Source organism: Poeciliopsis prolifica, unplaced genomic scaffold (assembly GCF_027474105.1).
Source record: "Poeciliopsis prolifica strain line A6 unplaced genomic scaffold, Auburn_PproV2 SCAFFOLD003, whole genome shotgun sequence".
In the NCBI taxonomy this organism is placed as follows: Eukaryota; Metazoa; Chordata; class Actinopteri; order Cyprinodontiformes; family Poeciliidae; genus Poeciliopsis; species Poeciliopsis prolifica.
In genome coordinates this window covers 16,686,933-16,706,357 of record NW_026562378.1, presented here as the reverse complement: position 1 = coordinate 16,706,357, position 19,425 = coordinate 16,686,933, and the positions used below count along the sequence as shown (strand labels likewise).

The 19,425-nt window shown below is 39.1% G+C and overlaps 3 protein-coding genes across 4 annotated transcripts in view; 2 read left to right on the top strand and 1 right to left on the bottom strand.

The window, feature by feature from the left end:
* Positions 1-1,067: 1,067 nt before the first annotated feature.
* On the top strand, positions 1,068-5,939 carry utp3 (UTP3 small subunit processome component). Its single transcript, XM_055027495.1, has 16 exons — positions 1,068-1,261; positions 1,463-1,550; positions 2,300-2,356; positions 2,440-2,496; positions 2,578-2,692; positions 2,770-2,838; positions 2,927-3,048; positions 3,124-3,279; positions 3,365-3,436; positions 4,126-4,166; positions 4,240-4,336; positions 4,770-4,901; positions 4,973-5,106; positions 5,181-5,250; positions 5,576-5,683; positions 5,765-5,939. Exons 1-16 carry the CDS (start codon positions 1,245-1,247, stop codon positions 5,852-5,854), a joined length of 1,425 nt encoding a protein of 474 aa, XP_054883470.1. The 5' UTR covers positions 1,068-1,244; the 3' UTR covers positions 5,855-5,939.
* Positions 5,433-10,275, bottom strand: ppcs (phosphopantothenoylcysteine synthetase). 2 transcript variants are annotated; one of them, XM_055027494.1, is made up of 4 exons: positions 10,192-10,275; positions 8,629-9,160; positions 7,754-7,857; positions 5,433-6,357 (listed from the first exon to the last, which is right to left on the bottom strand). In XM_055027494.1, the coding sequence occupies exons 2-4, from the start codon at positions 9,155-9,157 to the stop codon at positions 6,022-6,024; spliced, it is 969 nt and encodes a 322-aa protein (XP_054883469.1). In that variant the 5' UTR covers positions 9,158-9,160; positions 10,192-10,275; the 3' UTR covers positions 5,433-6,021. The 2 variants fall into 2 exon arrangements, with proteins under 2 accessions (XP_054883469.1, XP_054883468.1); XM_055027493.1 differs by lacking the exon at positions 10,192-10,275 and having other exon boundaries at positions 8,629-9,181.
* Positions 10,276-13,383: 3,108 nt separating this feature from the next.
* foxj3 (forkhead box J3) overlaps positions 13,384-19,425 on the top strand; it is a 98,963-nt gene continuing 92,921 nt past the window's right edge. The window contains exon 1 of the mRNA XM_055023058.1: positions 13,384-13,644. The gene's annotated coding sequence lies outside the window, so the exon portion shown is untranslated. The remainder of the gene's footprint in view (positions 13,645-19,425) is intronic.

Genomic DNA, 19,425 nt, shown 5'->3' with positions numbered 1-19,425 from the left:
GTACTTAACATTTTTCCCTACAACTAACTAAGTGACTTTAATGTGTCTGACAGAGATTTCACGTGATAAATCAATAAAATGATTGTATTGTGAAGTGGAAAATAAATAAGAGATGAGTTTAGTGTTTTCAACTTACAATACATGAAAATACAGTTATAAGGTCAGACACTAATGTTGGACAAAAAGGTCTGGCTCACAGTTTTAGCCTTAATTCTTCCCAAAGGTTTCAAATCAGGTGGAGGACAAACTATAAACCCCTCCACACCAAACTTTATACTTCACACAATGCAGTCGGAAACGTACACTCGCATTAAACTAGGGAGTAATTAGTGGGGGAAACATTTCCTAACTGGACTTACTGAAATTCATGAGATTCTGAAGTTGTACCATTCTTCCACAAACTTTTATAAAAGCAGTCTGTACGATTAAGTGCAGGATTTTATAAACCAGACGGTTAAAACATATGAATTTTAAAATTTGAAGGGGTGAGTATTTGAAAGTGGAGGTAATTGGATAAGAAAACAAATTTGATTTAAATCTGCAGGCAAAAATATATACTAACAAAAATACGTACCACCTCTGATAAGGACCACTGCAGATCAACCACACCCCACAAGAACTACGGGTTTGGAAATGTTCAGATTTTTTTCAAACTGGCGCCAGTCTTAAATGTAAAGGGCAGCCTTCAGACAGTTTTGTTGATAAAGACTTTGTAATTTATTTTATTTGTTGTTTCTATTGTTCTGTTTATCTATTTATTTATTTTTTAGATTCACATGTTTGAAACTTTCAATGTTTTTCAAGTTTGGCATATATTGTTTATCCCGTTGAGAAAGATAAAATCAAGGAGAGAAGTGTTGTTCACTCAAATTATCTTTAAGTTTCTTTTTTTTTCTTCTTCTTCTTCTTTTTCTTTAGATTTTTAGTTGGTAATCTGTCTCTCAATAAACTCGAACTAACGTAGAAAACAGATTGTTCATTTATTTGAGGATTTTTTCAGCTGTAATGACAGGCCAGGCCAGCAGGTGGCGGTGTATTCCGATGCAAACCGAAGAATAAGACAACACGGAAGCACATGGTATCCAGCGCTGGGGATCAAACCTCTGGATCTCTACTGGAAGTTTGAGCCTGTTTTCTTTTAATCCCAGAAAATATTAACTCTGTTTGACCGAAAAACACACCGGCTTGTTGTTGTTTTGTTTTTTTATTATCTTTATTTAAGTTCGGCCCGGGTCGCTGACATCATGGTTCGAGCTTTACGGTGAGTTTTCCTCAAGTTTTCTCTCAGCCTTTCATTAATGCCGTCTTCTGCGTTTCAGGAGAAGTTTTAGTGTTTGTTCCTCACCAGACGAGCAGTAAAATTTGACTGCTGGGAGGAAACTGGACGAAACCGAGCAGAAAAGCTGTGATTTGTGACTGCAGGAGCTCTGAGATTTAGCATCTGTGTGTTTCTGCTGTGCAGAGCCAAAAAACAGAAGAGGCCCAGAAATGTGGAGCAGTTTGATGAAGATGACCCCAACGCCTACAGAAACATGCCAGTGCCTGATAAGGTAGGAGATGCATGTAATGATCGATGTTGTGGTGCAAAATTATGAATATTTGTCTTATTTGTTTACAGAGGTGGGCAGAGTATCCACAAATTGTGCTCAAGTAGAAATGGCTCTGCTTCAACATATTTTTACTCAAGCAAAAGTGAAAAGTAGCAATCCAAGAAGTTACTGAAGAGTAAAAAATGTATTTGGTGAAACTGATCAAATTATCAGTCACTTAATGTTTAAAAATTACATCATCAGATGGACCAAAATATGAAATTAATTGGAATTTTTGGTATTTTAAGTGACAATAATTCATATAAGTTAGAAAGAATAAAATATTAGGCAAAAAAAAAAGTTTCCAAATCAGTTTATTTCAATAGAAAACTTTAATAAAAACTGCAGGTGTGCGTTTGTGGTGAATTGTTAGTTAAAGCATTTATTTGTTGCATAGTAAAATATTCCTAAAAGTAAATTTTTTCAAAAATGTTACTCAAGTTAATGTATTTGAGTACAAGTAACTACTGGCTACCCAATTGTTTATTATTTAAAATGTCCAAAATGAAACAAAAACAATAATTAAGCAGGAAATGAACACAAAACAAACGTGGATGAAATGAACGACAAAGTCCATCAAAAAATATTAATCATCAGAATCAAAATGACCAAGTTCATTTACATTTCTCATTCGATTAATTGCTTAGTTATTTAATCCAGCAGCCTTACCGACCAAAGATTTGACCATTTTCTTCTGCTTTATTTCACAGAGGTCATCAGAGTTTTACAAGGACAAGATCGACGAGTTTCACGATGAGAAGACCGCTGTAAGTTCACTCTGGTGTTTTTACCTGTTGGTGAATCATATCGGCGCTTTTTGTTTCTCACCGCATCTTTTGTTCCTCTGCAGAAACTTCTCGCTCAGGGAGTTCAGGTGGAGAGCGACGTGGAGGAGCCAGACGACGAGGTTTTGATTTATGATTTTGTTCTGGTTTTTCAATTTTGATGATAAATGCGCCCCAAACTAAAACCTCCCTGAATGTCCCAGGAGGAGGTGATGGCTCTGGACGAGTCAGAAGAGGAGGAGGAGGAGGAAGAAGAAGAGGAGGCAGAGGAAGAGGGGACAGATATGGAGAGTGATCTGGAGGAGAAAAAGGAAGAAGGTAAAGACTGAAGGAAGGTGTTTTAAGATGGATTTTTTTATTTATCCTTCTTTCTAAGCTGTTTTTATCATCCTCAGATCTTCCGAATGAGATGGCGTGGGGCACCAAGAAGAAAATGTTCTACAACACGGATTATGTCGCCACAAGTAAATTGTTTTGTTATTTCCAGTAACATTAATGTGCTGATTTGTGATGTTTTGGTGCAGATTTAGGATTTTGATCGTGTTATTGCAGAGGGGAGATCACAGGAAGAGTTGGAGGCTGAGGAGCAGGAGGAGGAAGAAGAAGCAAAAAATATCCAGAAACGTTTAGCTGAAAATCTGAGCGAGGAGGATTATGATTTAAACTTCCTCCAGGTACAAATTATCCCCCCTGATAAACAGTCAATCCCATTCTGAATCAGGTTTCTGAATGAGACTTTATCTTCAAAGGAGTTTGCAGTGGAGGAGAAGGATGAAGACAAAACTGTGGAGAAACAGGAGAAAATTGTGAAGGACTTGAAGCAGATGTCTCAGAAGGAAAAGATGAAACTTTTAAAGAAAGAATCACCGGAGCTGCTTGAGCTCATCCAGGACTTCAAGGCAAAGGTACGACTTATAACCCCTTACATGAAACCTCATGAGCCTTTTATATGCCGACATCATCTCATGGGGTTGACATCTTTGTTTGCAGCTCACTGAACTGAAGGATGAGCTGGAGCCGATGATGCAGATGGTGAAAAATGGGAAGATCCCTGCAGGACAGGTCAGAACCTGCCTCCAAACATCACCAGAATCTGTTTTACAACTTGTTGAAATCAAAAGTTGAAATCCAGTGAGATCAGGGCTTCCCAAACTTTTCCATGCCGCCTCCACCAAACAGCGATCGCTTCTGGGCCAGGACTCGCTTTACAAACTCATGATGCTGCAAAATATTACGTTTTTTTCTCTCACTTTTATTTACTTTTCAATAATTGCTATATTTATTCAACATACATTCTGTCTCATATCTTCTGACTTTAGTGAACCAGAAGTTCATCCTCCACAGCAGAACTGCTGCACGGTTCCTTCGCTCTTTGTCTTGACAGAAGCTTTTAAATGCTTCGCTGCTCTTCTAGTTTCAGGAGTAAAGCAGCCTGATAAATCTGACCGTGAAAAGTAGATCAGATTGTATGCTAAAAAATGATTGAAAATTTATACATTTTTTTTCTTAATCTTTCCTGAACCTTTTTGAGCTTCGAATGGTGAAGAGAACAACACTGAGTCAGATCACTTTTTCAGTGAATATTGCTCTGAAATCCATCAAAACAGACTAATTCTCTCTTCTTTCTCACCTGATGTCTGTAAATGGGGCTTTGCTGTGAGAGACGTTTTCCTGCACAAATTTCAAGTTGGTTGTAGATTAAAAGCTCGGTTTGTGTGAAACTGATGAGTTTTTACTTGTTTTCCCAAAAGTGGGCGGACTACCTGGAGACAAAACAGCAACTTTACCTCAAGTGAGTCCTGATTAGATCGTCTCCTCTTTTACGGAGGAAAAGCTCTGTGGTTAATGCGTATTTTCTGCTGCAGCTACTGCACCAACATCAGCTTCTACTTGGTGCTGAAAGCAAAACGGATACCTGCACACAGTCACCCTGTGATCGAACGGCTGCTTGCCTACAGAAACGTAAGTTCACATGCTGACGGTGACGCAGCAGGCAGCAAACATTACATTTTGTCAAGAAAACATACATGAAATAATATTTATTGATCAATATTGAGTCCACTTACTACCAATCAAAAGCAACTCCAAACTGAGATGTATGTTTAGTCTCAGTGTTTCAGCATTTTGCAGTTCTCTGGAAGTTTGTTCCAAATTTGTAAAAGCTGAATGCTGGTTCTCCATGTCTGGTTCTGGCAAAGCGGAGCAGACCAGAACCAGAAGATATGAGTGGTAATCCATTGATTAAAAAACACAATGTCAGAAATAATCACTTTAAAAAAAAAAAAATCTGAACATTGGGTGTAAGAGCGTTAGAATAAACATTAATTTTGAAGGGTTTTCTTTCAGCCTACTTCAAGTTCTACTTAAGTATTTTATTTCCGTCGTCTTATCGCAGCTCATCAATGAACTGAGTGCAGTAGATGCTCGTCTGGCTCCAGAGTTTCGCAAACATCTTGCTGGAGACGAGAAAGATGAAAGCTCAAAGAGAAAAACGGACGGCAAGAAGACCAAAGTACCAAAGCAAAAGGTGTGATATTTCTGCTTTTTCAGCTTAATCAGATTTGAAAACACTGATGTTAAAAGTCAGCTTGTGGTTAGACGCAGGACTCTGGAGAAACTCCACCTGAGAACAGCGACTCGGACTCAGACTTGGACGAAGAGGCAGCTCTGCGTTTCTACAAAGAAGTGGAGGAACGGGTGAAACTGAAGAGGAAGAGCAAAAACCTGGAAGCGTGAGTGTGGCGTGAACCTTTAGTCTGCTGACTATTATGAGACGGAAATGTAAGGAATCTTGCATTTGATGCAGGCTGGAGGAAAATGATGATGAGGGAGATGAAGAGCTGGATCAAGATGCCAAAAGAGGAATCACTTATCAGGTACTGAGGATGACCCACATGAAGCATTTCCATACATTAGATGAAAAATGTAGTAATTATTCTCAGTGGACAGATTTCACCTCAAACACTTCAAACATCTGGATGATGATAAGCATCACATTTAGACGCTTATCTCAGTCTCTTTTTAAAAAGCCATGAGGTACGAAACACAGAAACCTTAAGTTTTTTAATGCTACAGTTTTATTTGCAAATCATCTCAAGTGTCACTGACAACACAGCAGATCAAATATCTCAGCTGCATCTTTGTGTTTCTACCCTAATCCCGGTTCAGTTCTCAGTGTTTTCTGCTCTGGTGCCTCCACAGATGGCCAAGAACAAGGGGCTGACGCCCAAGAGGAAGAAGATCGACCGGAATCCCAGAGTCAAGCACAGAGAAAAGTTCAGACGGGCCAAGATCCGCCGGAGGGGACAGGTTTGTATCGCATGCAGCGTTGAAGGAATCATGTTAGATTACCATCCGTACGATATTTTAACCTGTGTTTGTTCTCACCAGGTGCAAAGTGTCCGTAAGGAAGAGACGCGGTACGGAGGAGAGGCGTCTGGGATTCGGGCCGGGGTCAAAAAGAGCACCAAGCTCAAGTAGCCAGCAGCGAGTCCAGAGAGTTGAGTTGTTATTGGTCAGTAATACTGAAACCGTGCGATTTCTGATGACATTAATAAAGATTCAAACAACATCAACAATAATCAGCTTGATTTGTTTGTAGAGGAAACTCTTCACGAGTCAAACCTGAACAGCAGACTGGATCAGGGTCATTTCTGTCCAGCGGCTTGCTGCGTTATAAACTTATTGTGCGCCGTCGTCAGGTTGCTCACTATCCGCTCCTCGATCTCCACGCCTTTCTCCGCGTCGCCCTCTGTGACGACCAGCTCATCCCGGGTCTCCGGGGTCACGACCACCACATAACCCCGTCGTGAGTCCAGCACGTTGGCCACCACCGCCTGGTGCCTGTAGGTGTCCAGAGCGCGCCGGGCCCTGTCCAGCAGGATGGTCGGGTCCGTCTCCAGCTTGAAGGACGTGACGAACGCCTGAGGCGCCCAGTCCTTAACGAGCGGCGACAGGATCTTAGGAACCATCTTCATGCTGAGCTGAAGGAAAAACAAAATGATTGTACAAATGATGACATGAGATGGAATTTTGAGCTATATATCAATAAAAGCCTTTTAAGACTTTATTCCTACTGGCTAAATATTACATTAGCATGAAGAATTTAAATTGGTAAAACTTGCAATATATTAGCAAACACTGCTATTGCGACAAAGATATAATCCATAGCCTTAGACAGACTATATTTTTAGTACATATCTTGATGAGTCTAATGGTCGTTCACACTAAAGGCGCGTCTGGTTTACATTCAAAGTCTGTGGAAGCGCGTCAGACACGTCAGAATTGATCTTGCTGTTTTCCGTTGCCGGCCTACTTTGCGTCAAACGCTTCAAATCGCACAACGCTAGACAGGCGACGTGCTGATTCTTTTCTGCATGTTTGAGAAATCCTTTACTCTCCATGGCAACCATTCAGCCGTGCAAAACTCTTTGGGGGGAGACCCGGCGTCGCCTTCAAGGACGCAGGGCTTCCTCAGAGATGTCCTCTTCGGCAGAGCGTCTGCCTCCCAGAGCAGCCCTCCCCCACTCAGGTAAACGTAAAGATAATTTCATTTTTATGGCACAATTTCAGCAACAAGGCAATGCACAGTGCTTTACACGAATCCAAGGCAACATGGGAAGGTCAATTCGGATACAGAATGTCTTAGGTCGGGTAAATTATAAATTTCAATCTCCCCTAAAGTCTTGCAATATCCTGCAGTTGTGTCCCTGCAGGATAAGAGGGCTCTGCTGTGCCAAGTCTTCTCATCGAGAAAATTTGATCAATTGCATTGAGAGACCAGTTGACCAAACCCATAATTTGTAGATTTGGAGGATGTGCAAAGAAAGGCTCCAAAAACAGAGCAAGCAGGGCAGGAGTAGAGGAAAAAAGCATCCACCTTCTCCAAGAGCAAGAAAAAAAGTCAGCTCCTTCAGACTAGCCAGCAGCAATTAGCAAACACCTGGTGGAGCTGTGCATCTGCTGAGCTCATTATATCAGCTATGGGTTAATAGAGGATCAATGTAATAACTTGAAGTCGGGGTTTCAGGAAGAGCAGGAGCTTCTTAAAGAGACAGTGATACAATTTGAAGGCGTTAAATTAAGAAGTCAACTTTCTTCTAAGTCATATTTGACAGCATTTTTATAACAAATGAAGTTAAAATGGTTACTTCATTATTCTGTTAAATTATTGGAAAACACAGAATGCTGCCCATTTATTATGCTTAGATACAGTCACCCTCAAAAGACCTTTTGTTGTTCAGCCTGACTATGGAGAGCTAAGCAATTTCTACATGTAACAAACGTTTTGCGATTTCCTGAATCAAATCCAAACTGCATCATGTCCAGAGACATAACTGGGAACAACTACTTTAAATGATTTTTTTTAATTCCACGTACCTGAAGAGGTCCATTAGAAGACTGAATTTTGTGTTCGGGCATCTCTGACGCCGGGATGTAGAAGTCAGAGACGGCTGCAGCCAAGTAGAACATGGCCTTTGACCCTGATTGAAGATGAAACATTTGTAAACAAGTTTTAAACGCACGCAACAGAACCAATAGCTTTAATCGGTAACACTTTATTTGACGGGTTGTGAATAAGACCATCATAAACATGACAACACCTGTCATGAACATGAGTGTCATGAATATTTATGACTGTTGTCATAAAGTCTCATTCGGTAAATCATGACACTTTTAATATAAAGTTGACATCATTCAAAATGTCTTTGTTATGACAACTTGACATTAACCAAGAAATCATGATCCGACATAAATTTATTACAAAAATATTACTGATTAAACTTTAGCTTTAATAACAAAAAGCTACATAATTTTTAAAGTAATTGTGACAGTATAACGTAATCTGTGAAAAGATCAATACCCTCCACCCTGAGCTGTTATTGCTGCCTGAATAAATGCACCACTCTGGACCAAACACAACCAATCAGAGCCAGGAGGAGGGTCTTAACGCTGTCAATCAACATGAGTAATCGCGGCTTAATGTGCTGTTACAGAAACTGTTTATCTGCTGTCATCAGTGGCTACTCTAAAATGTCACTGATGGCAGGGAGAAGCTGTAGCAGCGCTACATGAGATTGTGATTGCCAGCACCAAGACCCGCCTTCTACCTCTGATTAGTTGTTTCTCGGTAGAACTCAGAGGAGCTCAGTTTTTTCACAGACACCATACTGTCATGACAACAAATATGTACAAGAATATTTCAATAAAATTCTGCGGCTTTCAGGTGCAGGATGGTGTAAGTAATTCAATACCTATAGAGCTGAGCGCCTGTGCCGCTGCTTTCAGTAAATGCAGATACTCTGAAAGAGTGTTGAACTCGATGGGTAGAAGAAGTCCTCCGTCTTTCACTTCGTTGTACCTCTTCAGCACTCTGGCGATGTTCGGAAGCACCTCCTGGTCGACCACCACCTCCCCCGCTCCTTCACTGTCTCCCGCCCTCAGCTGCAGGGCGTCCAGCATGTTGATGGTGGAGAACAGGCGTGTGTAGGGGTAGAGAGAGCGGTGCCTGTGCAGGAAAATGACAGCGTAGCCCGAGTCAATGAAGTATTCCGCCGAGGAGGCTCCTCGCCTGCCGCTGCTGAAGTTATCCAGGAAGCGGACGGTGCGCGACTCCAGCGGGACTTTGGTGCCGCCTGATGTGATGAGGACCACTCTGCGGCCCACGTCGGCGTGACGGGCGGCGAAAGCAGCCATCTTGTCCTTGACCACCTCGACGTGGGAGGGAACGGCAAATTCTTCAGCCAGCTTTCCATCAATGGACGATATTCTGGGTTCGGCCATTATCTGAGAAGAGAGAAGAGGCATCAAGAGAGAAGACTGGCTGCTTGTGTCACAGATTGGCTTTAATACTGAACCAGCTTTTTATTATGGATTTGACCTGGGACAACAGAAATGAAACATAATTAGGCTGGCACAACATTATGAAGTTGTGATATGATAAGTTAAATATGAGCTGTGATCTGATTATAATCTCAATCTTAGAATTCTGACTTTTTTTATTGTTTAGACTTTTACCATTTTCATTAAAACTCCGATTTTAATCGCAGAATTTCACATTTTTCTTAAGAATGTATTTTTTTAACAAATGTAAATTTTGGGGGGGACTTTAATTTGATCATTTTTAATTCACCATATTCTTTTGTTGTTTTCTTAATATTTTTAATTTAATCTCATAATTCTGACTATTTCTTCAGAATATACTTTTTAATTTTTTTTTCTGAATTTCATTTTTTTTGCTAAGAATTATGACTTTAATTTTAAGATTTACTTCTTTCTCTAAACTCTTTTGTTTTTGTAACACTTAATTTAATCTCAAAATTGTTACTTTTACTTCAGAATTAACTTGTATTTATTTATTTATTTTACCAATGTAGGGATTTTTGCTAAATGATGGAAAATCAGTTTATATATTAAAAGTTTTCAACCATTTTATTGTTTGGGTGCAGACAGGAGGAGCATGCTGTCACATAATGGCGGCGTTTTAATGGGAAAATTAGAAAATTCAGCAATTTTGAAGAAAAAAATGATCAAAATTGATTAAGCTAAACGAAAAATAAATACTTCACAGTGCAAAACAAGGGATGAAAATAGCTTTATAAATGATCTTATCATATTATTCTTCCACGATGACAGGTGAGCCCCTGCCTCACCTGACCGCACGTCACTGGTTTTTACCCATTTTAACTGGTAAACTCTTCAGATTGGACTGTCAACAACGAGAGGCCGGAAATGACTAAACTTTCCTCTAATTTGTACGTAACTGCGACACAATGAAACAACTACAGTAAAGCATAAATGAAGTACGTCACACATACCGGTGAAGATGTTTCTCCTATCACTTCAGAGATGTTTTCGTTTCTCCACAACTTGACCGCTTTACTTCCTGAAATAAGCTCAGCTTTGAGATTCTATGGTTTCTAAATATACAAAGGAGAGCCGTCAGCGCCCCGCAATGGCAGAGCACGGTACTGCAATGCGGACGCATTGCAAATTAGTTATGGCTATAAATGTTAATGCACAAACATGTTAATTGTTCATAGTTTTTCCTGTCAGATAATTAAATAAATAAAATTATATTGCAATAATTGCAGAAAAATATTCTGTAAAAACTTCAGTAAACTACTGAGAAATAATTTGATTATGTCTGATTTAATTTGTGAAAATGACCAGGTGTCAAATCCAGGACCTATGAGGCAATGAGGCAGACAAAAAAAATTTAATGTTATATTATGTAATTCTACTACAGTAAAGAAACAAATAGCATCATTACAACTTAAAAAATTCAGGCAAAAGGACAGCAAAAAAATCTAAATAAATAAACAAAAAGGTTTACAACACAACATTCAAATTTCAGAGGCATTTTTTATTCAAATCCTGATGGCACATATTTACATTAAATATTTTTATTTGTTTTATAAATTGGATAAAGACTTTCTCTCACTTTGCACACACACGAAGCGTTTTAAGGTGTGATATAAACTGTAAATGCAGTTTTAAGTAATTTTAATTCAAAAGCCAAAAGGAAATATCACATCAATTTACTGTAGTAAAGTCCTCATATAATAAATATTATTAAAAGCTTTGCTCTTAATAATAAGATCATGAGTTGAACACATTAATTAAATAATAACAACTTTATTATAGAAGTTATTAAATAATTACATGCACTATTCATGATTGACCAACAAGTGGCGCTGTTGTACAGTAAAATAGCCAATTTTAGAAGGTGATGTGGTTTTTATCTTTCAGAGAGGGCAGTGATTGACCAGATTGAATTTGAATGATTTTCAAACTTAATATTAATTTTTGCACTTCCCTTTATAAACTATGCTTGCTTCACCATTGGCAGTGGCCCAATATTGTGGTGGTGACACAGCATTGCACTAAATACAAAGAACCACTAAATTAGCAAAAATGTCCAACCATTAAAACATTCAAGTTAGGAGACAGCTACTGTAGTTGGACTTAAAATATTAATAATAATAGTAAACAAAATTCAAGTAATCAAGTGTATCTAATAACTCGGCCATTTCGAGCAATATCAACAGGTTTGACTGGAAATCTCCACACTGGGACTGCAGCAGATGACCCAGGAGATAAATAACCAGAAACTATCTGACGTCCATATTGTATAAGCTCTTTTATAGCTATAGTTTTTCTGTATGGGTAATTACCATGCAAATTAAATTGCATGGTCAGCTAAGTTGGAAATAGAAACTCATTAGTGAAGCAGGCATGTTCAAAATTTATAAAATCCTACATAATGTAAACCAAGCAAATAATGTTTAGTTTTGGAAAACTATGCGTGACATTGCCCAGCAATAAACAGTAACTTCCTCTGTTATGTCATAACTGAATTGAATCAAGGACAACATGATAAGGAACTTTGATCCTGTGAGTTCAGGCCAGACTCTTAGTGACACAGAGATTATATTCACATGAATTTCACCCTCAAGATTTTCACTGAACAAAGAAACAGTTTCCTCTTAATTTCATAATTAGAGAAAACAAAATTTATAATGCAATGTAATATTTCAAAAAACCCAAACAGATACCCATTATCAGACAAAACTTTGACGATATCTTGATATCTAATGGCATTGATAATGGTTAAAAAAACATTTGTAAGAATTAATTAGATTAAAAGGTTTGGGCTTTGCAGGTGGTAAAAAATTTTGCATTCTATATGAGTAGATGGAAGGACAAATGGATGTCATGTTATTTCTTAATGTAAAGTTTTGTGGAAGAAAAAAATAGAGTGAAAATTTGGGATGCATGTCATCTACTGTTGCTAGACCGTGGGGTTTGATCAAAAATAGAGTCAGCACAGCTGTTTTCCGGGAAGAAAGTTTTAGTGCACATCATACTGACAAACTTCACAAATATGCTGGTTTAATTTTCCAGGAAGGCATTTGTCCAAAATGTCAGAGGTACCAGAGGCAGTTTTAATGAGCACACTTGCATCAATGGTGGTTTTTGATCTGGGCAACATGACATATTGGTCAAGGCCACAGCCTGGGGGCGCCCCAAGTAAGACTTTTTATTGTTTAGTACACATACTGTCAGTGAAGGACTGGCGCCACCTTAAGAATGCCTGATCAGACATCAACAGCTGATCAAAGTTTGGTTCAAAGCTTCAATAAAGGACTCTTTACTGGTTCTATTAATGAATCAAGATTGCATTTGCTGAAAAACCAAAATGATCCATCATAATTCTTCTTTGTCTTATGAAGGGTTATGTTTTTGTATTTATAAAACAAACATACAAATTTGATTTACAAAAATATAATCACAAAATAATGTTTGTTTGGCATTGTAGTATCTTAAACATAACTTTACTTGTGGTGAACCCAGGTGACCAGTTGTTATTACTATTCTTGATGCTTCTTTAACACCTCAGCAGAGATACAGTTTGATACCTCCATGACACACCACACTGATGTAGTGGTTATTTCATGCAAAACAGCTCTAACCAAGTATCTATGCTCTGCCTATATTTGGGACATTCTTTTTAGGTAGGTTATTGTGCTAAAAGCCATGCACTGTCATTATCTGTAAGCTATAATCATCCAAATTACCATATGTAAAAAAAGTTTCAGTGCTTTTTAAAAATGAGTTATGCACTTTTTTTTATGATATTCTAATTTTAGATGTAGCTGTAACGTCTCAGTTTTCTATTTTTAAATTGCTTTATTTAGTAAACCTGTTGTTTCACGTAAATTTGACTGGGTTTTACGCTGCACCATACAGTTCATTTGAGGATACAGTACAGTATATTCTCTTAATAGAAATCCCGAGGGCAGTTGTTGCATTGATTGGTTTATTGATCGAGGTTTAACCATGTATGGATGCCTTTTTCTTTAGCGGGCGTGAGCATTCAACCGCGCTAGTTTCTGTGGCGGCAGACGTGGTGAAAACAGTGAAGTGGGAGAAAAAAAAACCCTTCATCTGCGTCGTCATATGTGAAAGTAGTTCCGGGCACCGAACTAAGTGGGGAGAGTCCCGGATGTTGGCTCGGCTGCCGAGAGAAAGGCGAACGGGAGAAGGCGGAGAAGCCGAGTAGAGGGACGGCGCGGCACTGTAGGCACACCGGGCGAAGATCTCTGCACAGAGGACAACAACTGTCAGGAGCACTGGGCTCTCCTGAGCTGGCGGGGAAAGACACTCTGTGTGGACAAGAGGTGGTGGACGGAGCGGGGAGACAGCTGCTGTTAAACTACCGTGAGGATTACCGGAGAGAGCCGCCGTCTCTGCTGCTTTCATCCTGAGTAAGTGAGCTACACGGGAATGGAAGTTGAACTAAAGGCCCACGAAATGGACGACTTTGACGGGGAAGTGAGCTGCAGAGAAGTTCTGGGGGTTTGGGCCCTTGCCCTAAGCTTGCTGCTCAACGTGTCTTGCTGTCCTTGTGGAGATAAATTAGAGTGTTATTCCTCCGATACGGCCAGCGAGGGTTTCCCCGCGGTCAGTGAACGTTCACTCCGGAGCCGTTGCTCTAACTCTCCGGAGTTGACAGCTCCTGCGTTAGCCTGCTAGCTCCACCGTGCAACCGGTGACAACTGGCGGGGCAACTTTGACAGCTAAACTAGCCAGCCTCTGTAGGCAGCTAACTCATCCCGAGGGTTGTCGGAGCTTTTCATAGCTAATAGGTGTGCTTTTTTCTTTTTCGTTTGCATTTGGGAGAATTTGGTGACCTATCCCCAAACCCCCCAGCAGCAGCAGCAGCCATGGTTAGCTAGCTGTTTGGTATGTGAGACGTTGTGGGTCCAGCATGGAGTGGGTGAGCCCAGTGTCATTTGGCTTCCCTGCGTGCTCTGGCGCTGTTTGATTCACAGCTGTTGCGGCGTGTTTTCTCCTCTGTCAAACGTCTGTTTTACTGGACGGCCAGTAAATTCCTCCAGGAAAAAATAAAAATAAATAAATGTCGAGCCTCCCCTGTAAAAACTGCTCTGTTTTCATGATCGGGTTGCAGGCTGGGGTTGCACAATCAACAAGTGTAAAACATGTTTCAGATGAATTTCACATTCATCTGGAGCTTGTCTTGATTACATATTTTAAGATAACAACGAAGGATAATCATTTATGTTAATTCTTAAGATTTTCATTTGGTTCAAACATACCTATTTACTCATACTTTATGTCAAAATAAACAATTTAATCAAACTTGAAATTAACTTAATATTCATTTGATGTTAATATTGTGTTTCTAGGTTAAAAAAATATTTTAAAAGCTGGGATTATCTATTTTTCCCTCAATTCATTGAAGCCTGCCATAAGTTGTGAGCTATAATTCAAAAAATATCTTAGATGCTGTCAGAAAGCAGCATCTAAGCTACAATGTATCAGCTACACTGATACATTAAGTGTATCAGACAATTGTTATGGGTTATTATAAAAGTTAAAACAAATTATTCTGCTTGAAAGATTAAAAAAAAACTTTAATTGATACCATAAATAGGTATGCAGGTAAAAAAAAAGATAGTTGCAGCAGTCTGAGGTACCTTAGGCTCTCCACTACTTTATGTAAAAAGTTGTGACTCAAAACAAGATATTTGACATGAAAATTACACTATTCCTGATTTGTTCCAGATATTACAAGTGAATTAAGGTTTAGTATATATTTTAGAAATATTTTCAGGAGTTGTAAAATACACAATAAAATCTGAGCCTCCATCAAAATAATTTTTCAGTGATGTGAAAATCATACACGTTGATTAAGCATTAGAATTGTTAGGGCTGAATTTATATTCTGAAATTTGCTATTAATCTTAGAAAGTTGTGAAGTAGAATCACAAAATTTCTGTTTGTTTCAACAAATCTGTACAAAACTATCAATAAATGATTTATAATGCTTATCCTGCCTACAATAAATGTCAAAATAAGTTACATTGTCGGTAAATGCATCAGAAGAACCTTCAAATGATACCAAGATTTTGTAAACAATTACAACACATTGAGACTTTGAAAGCTGAAATTGGGTGGTCATTAATTTCCTCAGTTTTCATTAAAAGCTCTGAAAAGTTGTGAGCCAAATCATAAAAATGCTTTATGTCAAATTTTCTCTTATGTAGTAACATAAAAAAAAAAATCAAGCAGTTCTTTGTGATATTTTGGCCTTTTGGGGTGTAGAATACCCTTAACAGTGTTTACTAAAAGATCGATCCCAGAGCGTTTACAGAATGTTTTGTAATTGGTGGCAAGATGGGGCCCACTGATAATCTTCGGGGAGCCCCTGAAAACTAAAAGCCGTTGATAATGGAAATCATTACCTCTCTCCCCATTGTGTTTTCACTGGATGGATGACTCGGCTTTTAATTTCTCCACCTTTTGTTGTTTAAAAAAAAACCCAGCATGGACATTATATTCTCATGATGTGGTGAGGTTTCATGATATTGACACAATAATTATCACTAGTTCTCTACTTAAAACAGAATAGAAATTGCTGAATAGGAAATAGTAGATTAAAATAACAAATAAGTTAATTTTAAAATATGGTAGTACTTTTCATAAACATATTTATTTTACAGGATTAAATCAGTTTATGCTGTTCTGCTCTTGATAGAGTAAAGCAAGCTGATATTAGTTTAGTAGTCTGGCTGCAGTAGCTTTCTTTTAGCCAGCTGACTGGCAGTCTGCAGCCTGTGGAAACGCTGTTCTATTAGATAACTGAAGTGCAGAATGTAATCTTATCACTATCCCCTCTTATAATTACCTTCTTTTACCTGAAAGCAAACCTAAAATGAAATAAATTTCTGCCTGAAATCAAACAGTTTCCCTTCAACAAACCCAACCCTGACAGGCCTTCAGCTTCAGCTCACAAAATGCCCACAGCGTTGGGCAGCAGCAACAATCAAAGGTCAGACCTGGTTTGCTTCTTAATCACCCATCCTTTAAATAGCAGGCCTACAGTGCTGTCTGGATCCAGGCTATTTGTGCGTGCAGCTGTAGAGGACACATGGTGTTTACGTTATGATGGTCCTCCATCCAGGTACACGCAGCCAAAAGTAGCTACACTTAGTTTCCCCCCTGAAAATTAGCCTCACTCGTGTGTCACTGCCTTTATAATATGTATCTGCTACTGCAGGTTCTCTTGATCACATTTGAAGGTGTAATACAGTGAGGTTTCATGAAAAAGCTTTTAGTTGCCACATAAAATGGGATTGCAGCTTTGAAAGACTCGCTTCCTTTATGCTTTTGGGTCTTTGATGTTGGTCTCAAAACAGAGAAGAGAAAATGCTATTTTTTTTTTCTACGTTAGAATCTGATAGCAAACGTCTGTTAAAACATACACCATAATCTTTTAATTAATTTTTCAGTTTTGATTTAAATGATCTCAGCAAATATTTTGCTTTAGGGGAAGTATATTTACTAGCAACGCATCAGTTTGTTTTTTGTTTAATTTTTCAGTAGTTTGGTCTTCCAATACAGACTGACTAATTTTTTGTCCTTTTATAGTCCAGAAATGGCTTATATTAAGTGATAATAAATCTAATTATTCAGTATTTAATCTGTGGAATACCGATCAAGAAAGTTTCTGGCCAATTAATAGTGTAAATCTGTAGTTTACCCAAAAGAATGGAAATATACCAAGCCTCCAACTGGTAATCGGCGGGTCATATACGGACAAATTTTAATTAATCAAACCCCCCACAACATGTATTTTGATGTATTTTTTTTGTAGATTATTTGAAAGATCAGATGGCGTTTATGCTTTGATGCAAAAGTGAGGATGACCTTGTTATCCATTAATTTTCTGTTTGATTTAAAAGCATCAAAGAACCCTCAGCATCTTTTTGGTAATTTTTCTGACCCCGTCTGGACCGGCTTGACCCTTATCCCAATCAAAGGCGGGTCTTGAATCCGGCTCAATTGTGTATCGAATAAGCCTGGTAACTTTTTGTTGATAGAGGTTAGATGACCTTTGTATTACCTTTACAATGGTTTTCCAATGGCAGATAATGTTCGGCTTTAGGGGTCACGCTCTTCAGCAGATCAGGGGTTTGTGTATAAGTTGATGTTTTCTACGGTTTTTATCAGAAGCAGCTCATTTTGAATTCTGCATGTGGCCCCGTGCCGAGCCGGTCTCACCGAGACGGTTTTTAATTTCTCCCCTTGTTGAAGTGATTATTCAAATGGCCATCCATGAGGTGTAGTTATCAGACTCCTGGTGGTCCTCTAGCCCCTGGCAACTAGAGCGGCCATCAAAGCCCCCCCCTCATCTCCACGCTGTGTAGTTGGACGGCACCCAACAGGCAATCTCTGTTGCAACCTCTATTAGACTGTCACATTTCCCCCTCCCTGAGGCGGGAAACCTTTTGTGCTACACGATTGGCAGATGGCGATTTATTCTCAAGGAGTTCTGATGCTCTTGGTCAAAGGTCTCCATCTGGTATGTTTTTACAATGACTTATCTTTTGGCTAACCTCACAGCTTTCGGAGCCTACCCTATATTCTTCTTGTAAAGAGATTAAAAAAAACAGGATCTTACTCATTGTTTTAAGACTTTCTCAGGGCTCAGACTCGCTGTGGAGTTTCCGTCTGGCAGAAGGTGAGAAGGGAATTGCTCAGTCTTCATTAGTGACGCTCTCCATCACTGGAATGCAGATGAGCTATGAAGCCAATTCATCCCCTGGAAATGCCTCCCTGATTCCAATTTGAATCTTGTTTACGGTGGCATTGTGTGAGCCCACTTCTCCATGTTAAAGAAGTCTCTTTATCTGAGAGATCAGAGGGGGATAATTGCACTTAAGTGAACCTCATTTAGCGCTGGCCAGAGCAATTACTGTAACTGCAGTTCTTCCCACTTTTTTTTTTTTAATCCTGTTTTTTCAGAAGGCAAAGAGTCGCTGTCATTGAGTGTCTGTAGCTGAATAGCATGGCATTGGCATGGCATCATGGGAATGACATGTCCTTCGATGGGTTTTAATTAGTTTTTTTCAGATTTTCTTCCCCGTCTGAAGAAAAGTGTAATTAAAAATGACAATTAGAAGTGCATTATTTTTATTATATAAGGGTGAAAGTAAATTACTGTGAAAGTAGTGTAAGGTGGAAACAACGAGAAATATTTTTTCAGACAAAGCCCTCCTAGGCTTTTTTTTTTTTTTTGGTGGGACGAGGGAGACGTTTTATCATTAATGTTATTCAGGAGCCAAATTTTGAGGTTTGCTCAGCTGGGTGCTTTAATCTATTTTTGCTGTCAATTAATGAATTTTTAAAGAGCCGTTCGCTGGATTTGGTTGGATGTGGGAATGCGGCGCGGGTTCGCTTTTTCAAACGATGCCTCCACTCCGCCGCACGCCCTCCTCACGGGATGGAGAGCGCGAATTTACTGAAGCTCTAGACTTTCATTTTTTATTCATCCAGCAACGCACTGTCTGAGCTCTCCTCATCTGACCTCCTCCCAATCCATCGAGCCGCGTTTTGTCAGTGAACGAGTCCAATACGCTCCGATTCATGTCTTGGCTCGGAGTGCGGTGTCGACATAAAATCAGGGAAGCTTGTGATATTTAATTCAGCTGGCCCGTTGCCGAACGTTATTGGAACATTTGCACAGATATATGTTTCATCTGAAAGCATATCTGTTTATTTCCCCAGTCTGACTAATCAGGGTCCATCTCTGTTGCAGGAGAACTCCTGTAGCAACCCACAGCAAGCAGGGCTTGCTGCGGAAGTTTAGAGTCTGCACTGAAGCAAATGGTGGTTTCTCTGACTCGTTTCACATTAGTGCACAGAGAAAATGACTGATAATTGTTCTGACTATTCAAAAATAAAGCTTGTCATTATTGTACATTTATGTTGGAAGAAAAACCAAAGGTTGCTGAGTTCAACTAATTAGCTCAATACAGGTCAGTTTTATGATGTATCTTAATTCAATTTATTCCTTTATATCATCTGAGATTTAATTTACTGTGCAATTTATGAATAGAAGAACCTTAAGAAGAAGCATTGGATGAGTTTTTAATGCTGTGAAGAATGGTTTTATTCGCTTTTTCTTTTTTTTTCATACCTTGTCCTTGAGTTTTGATGCGTCCTCTGAGTTTTACCGTCAG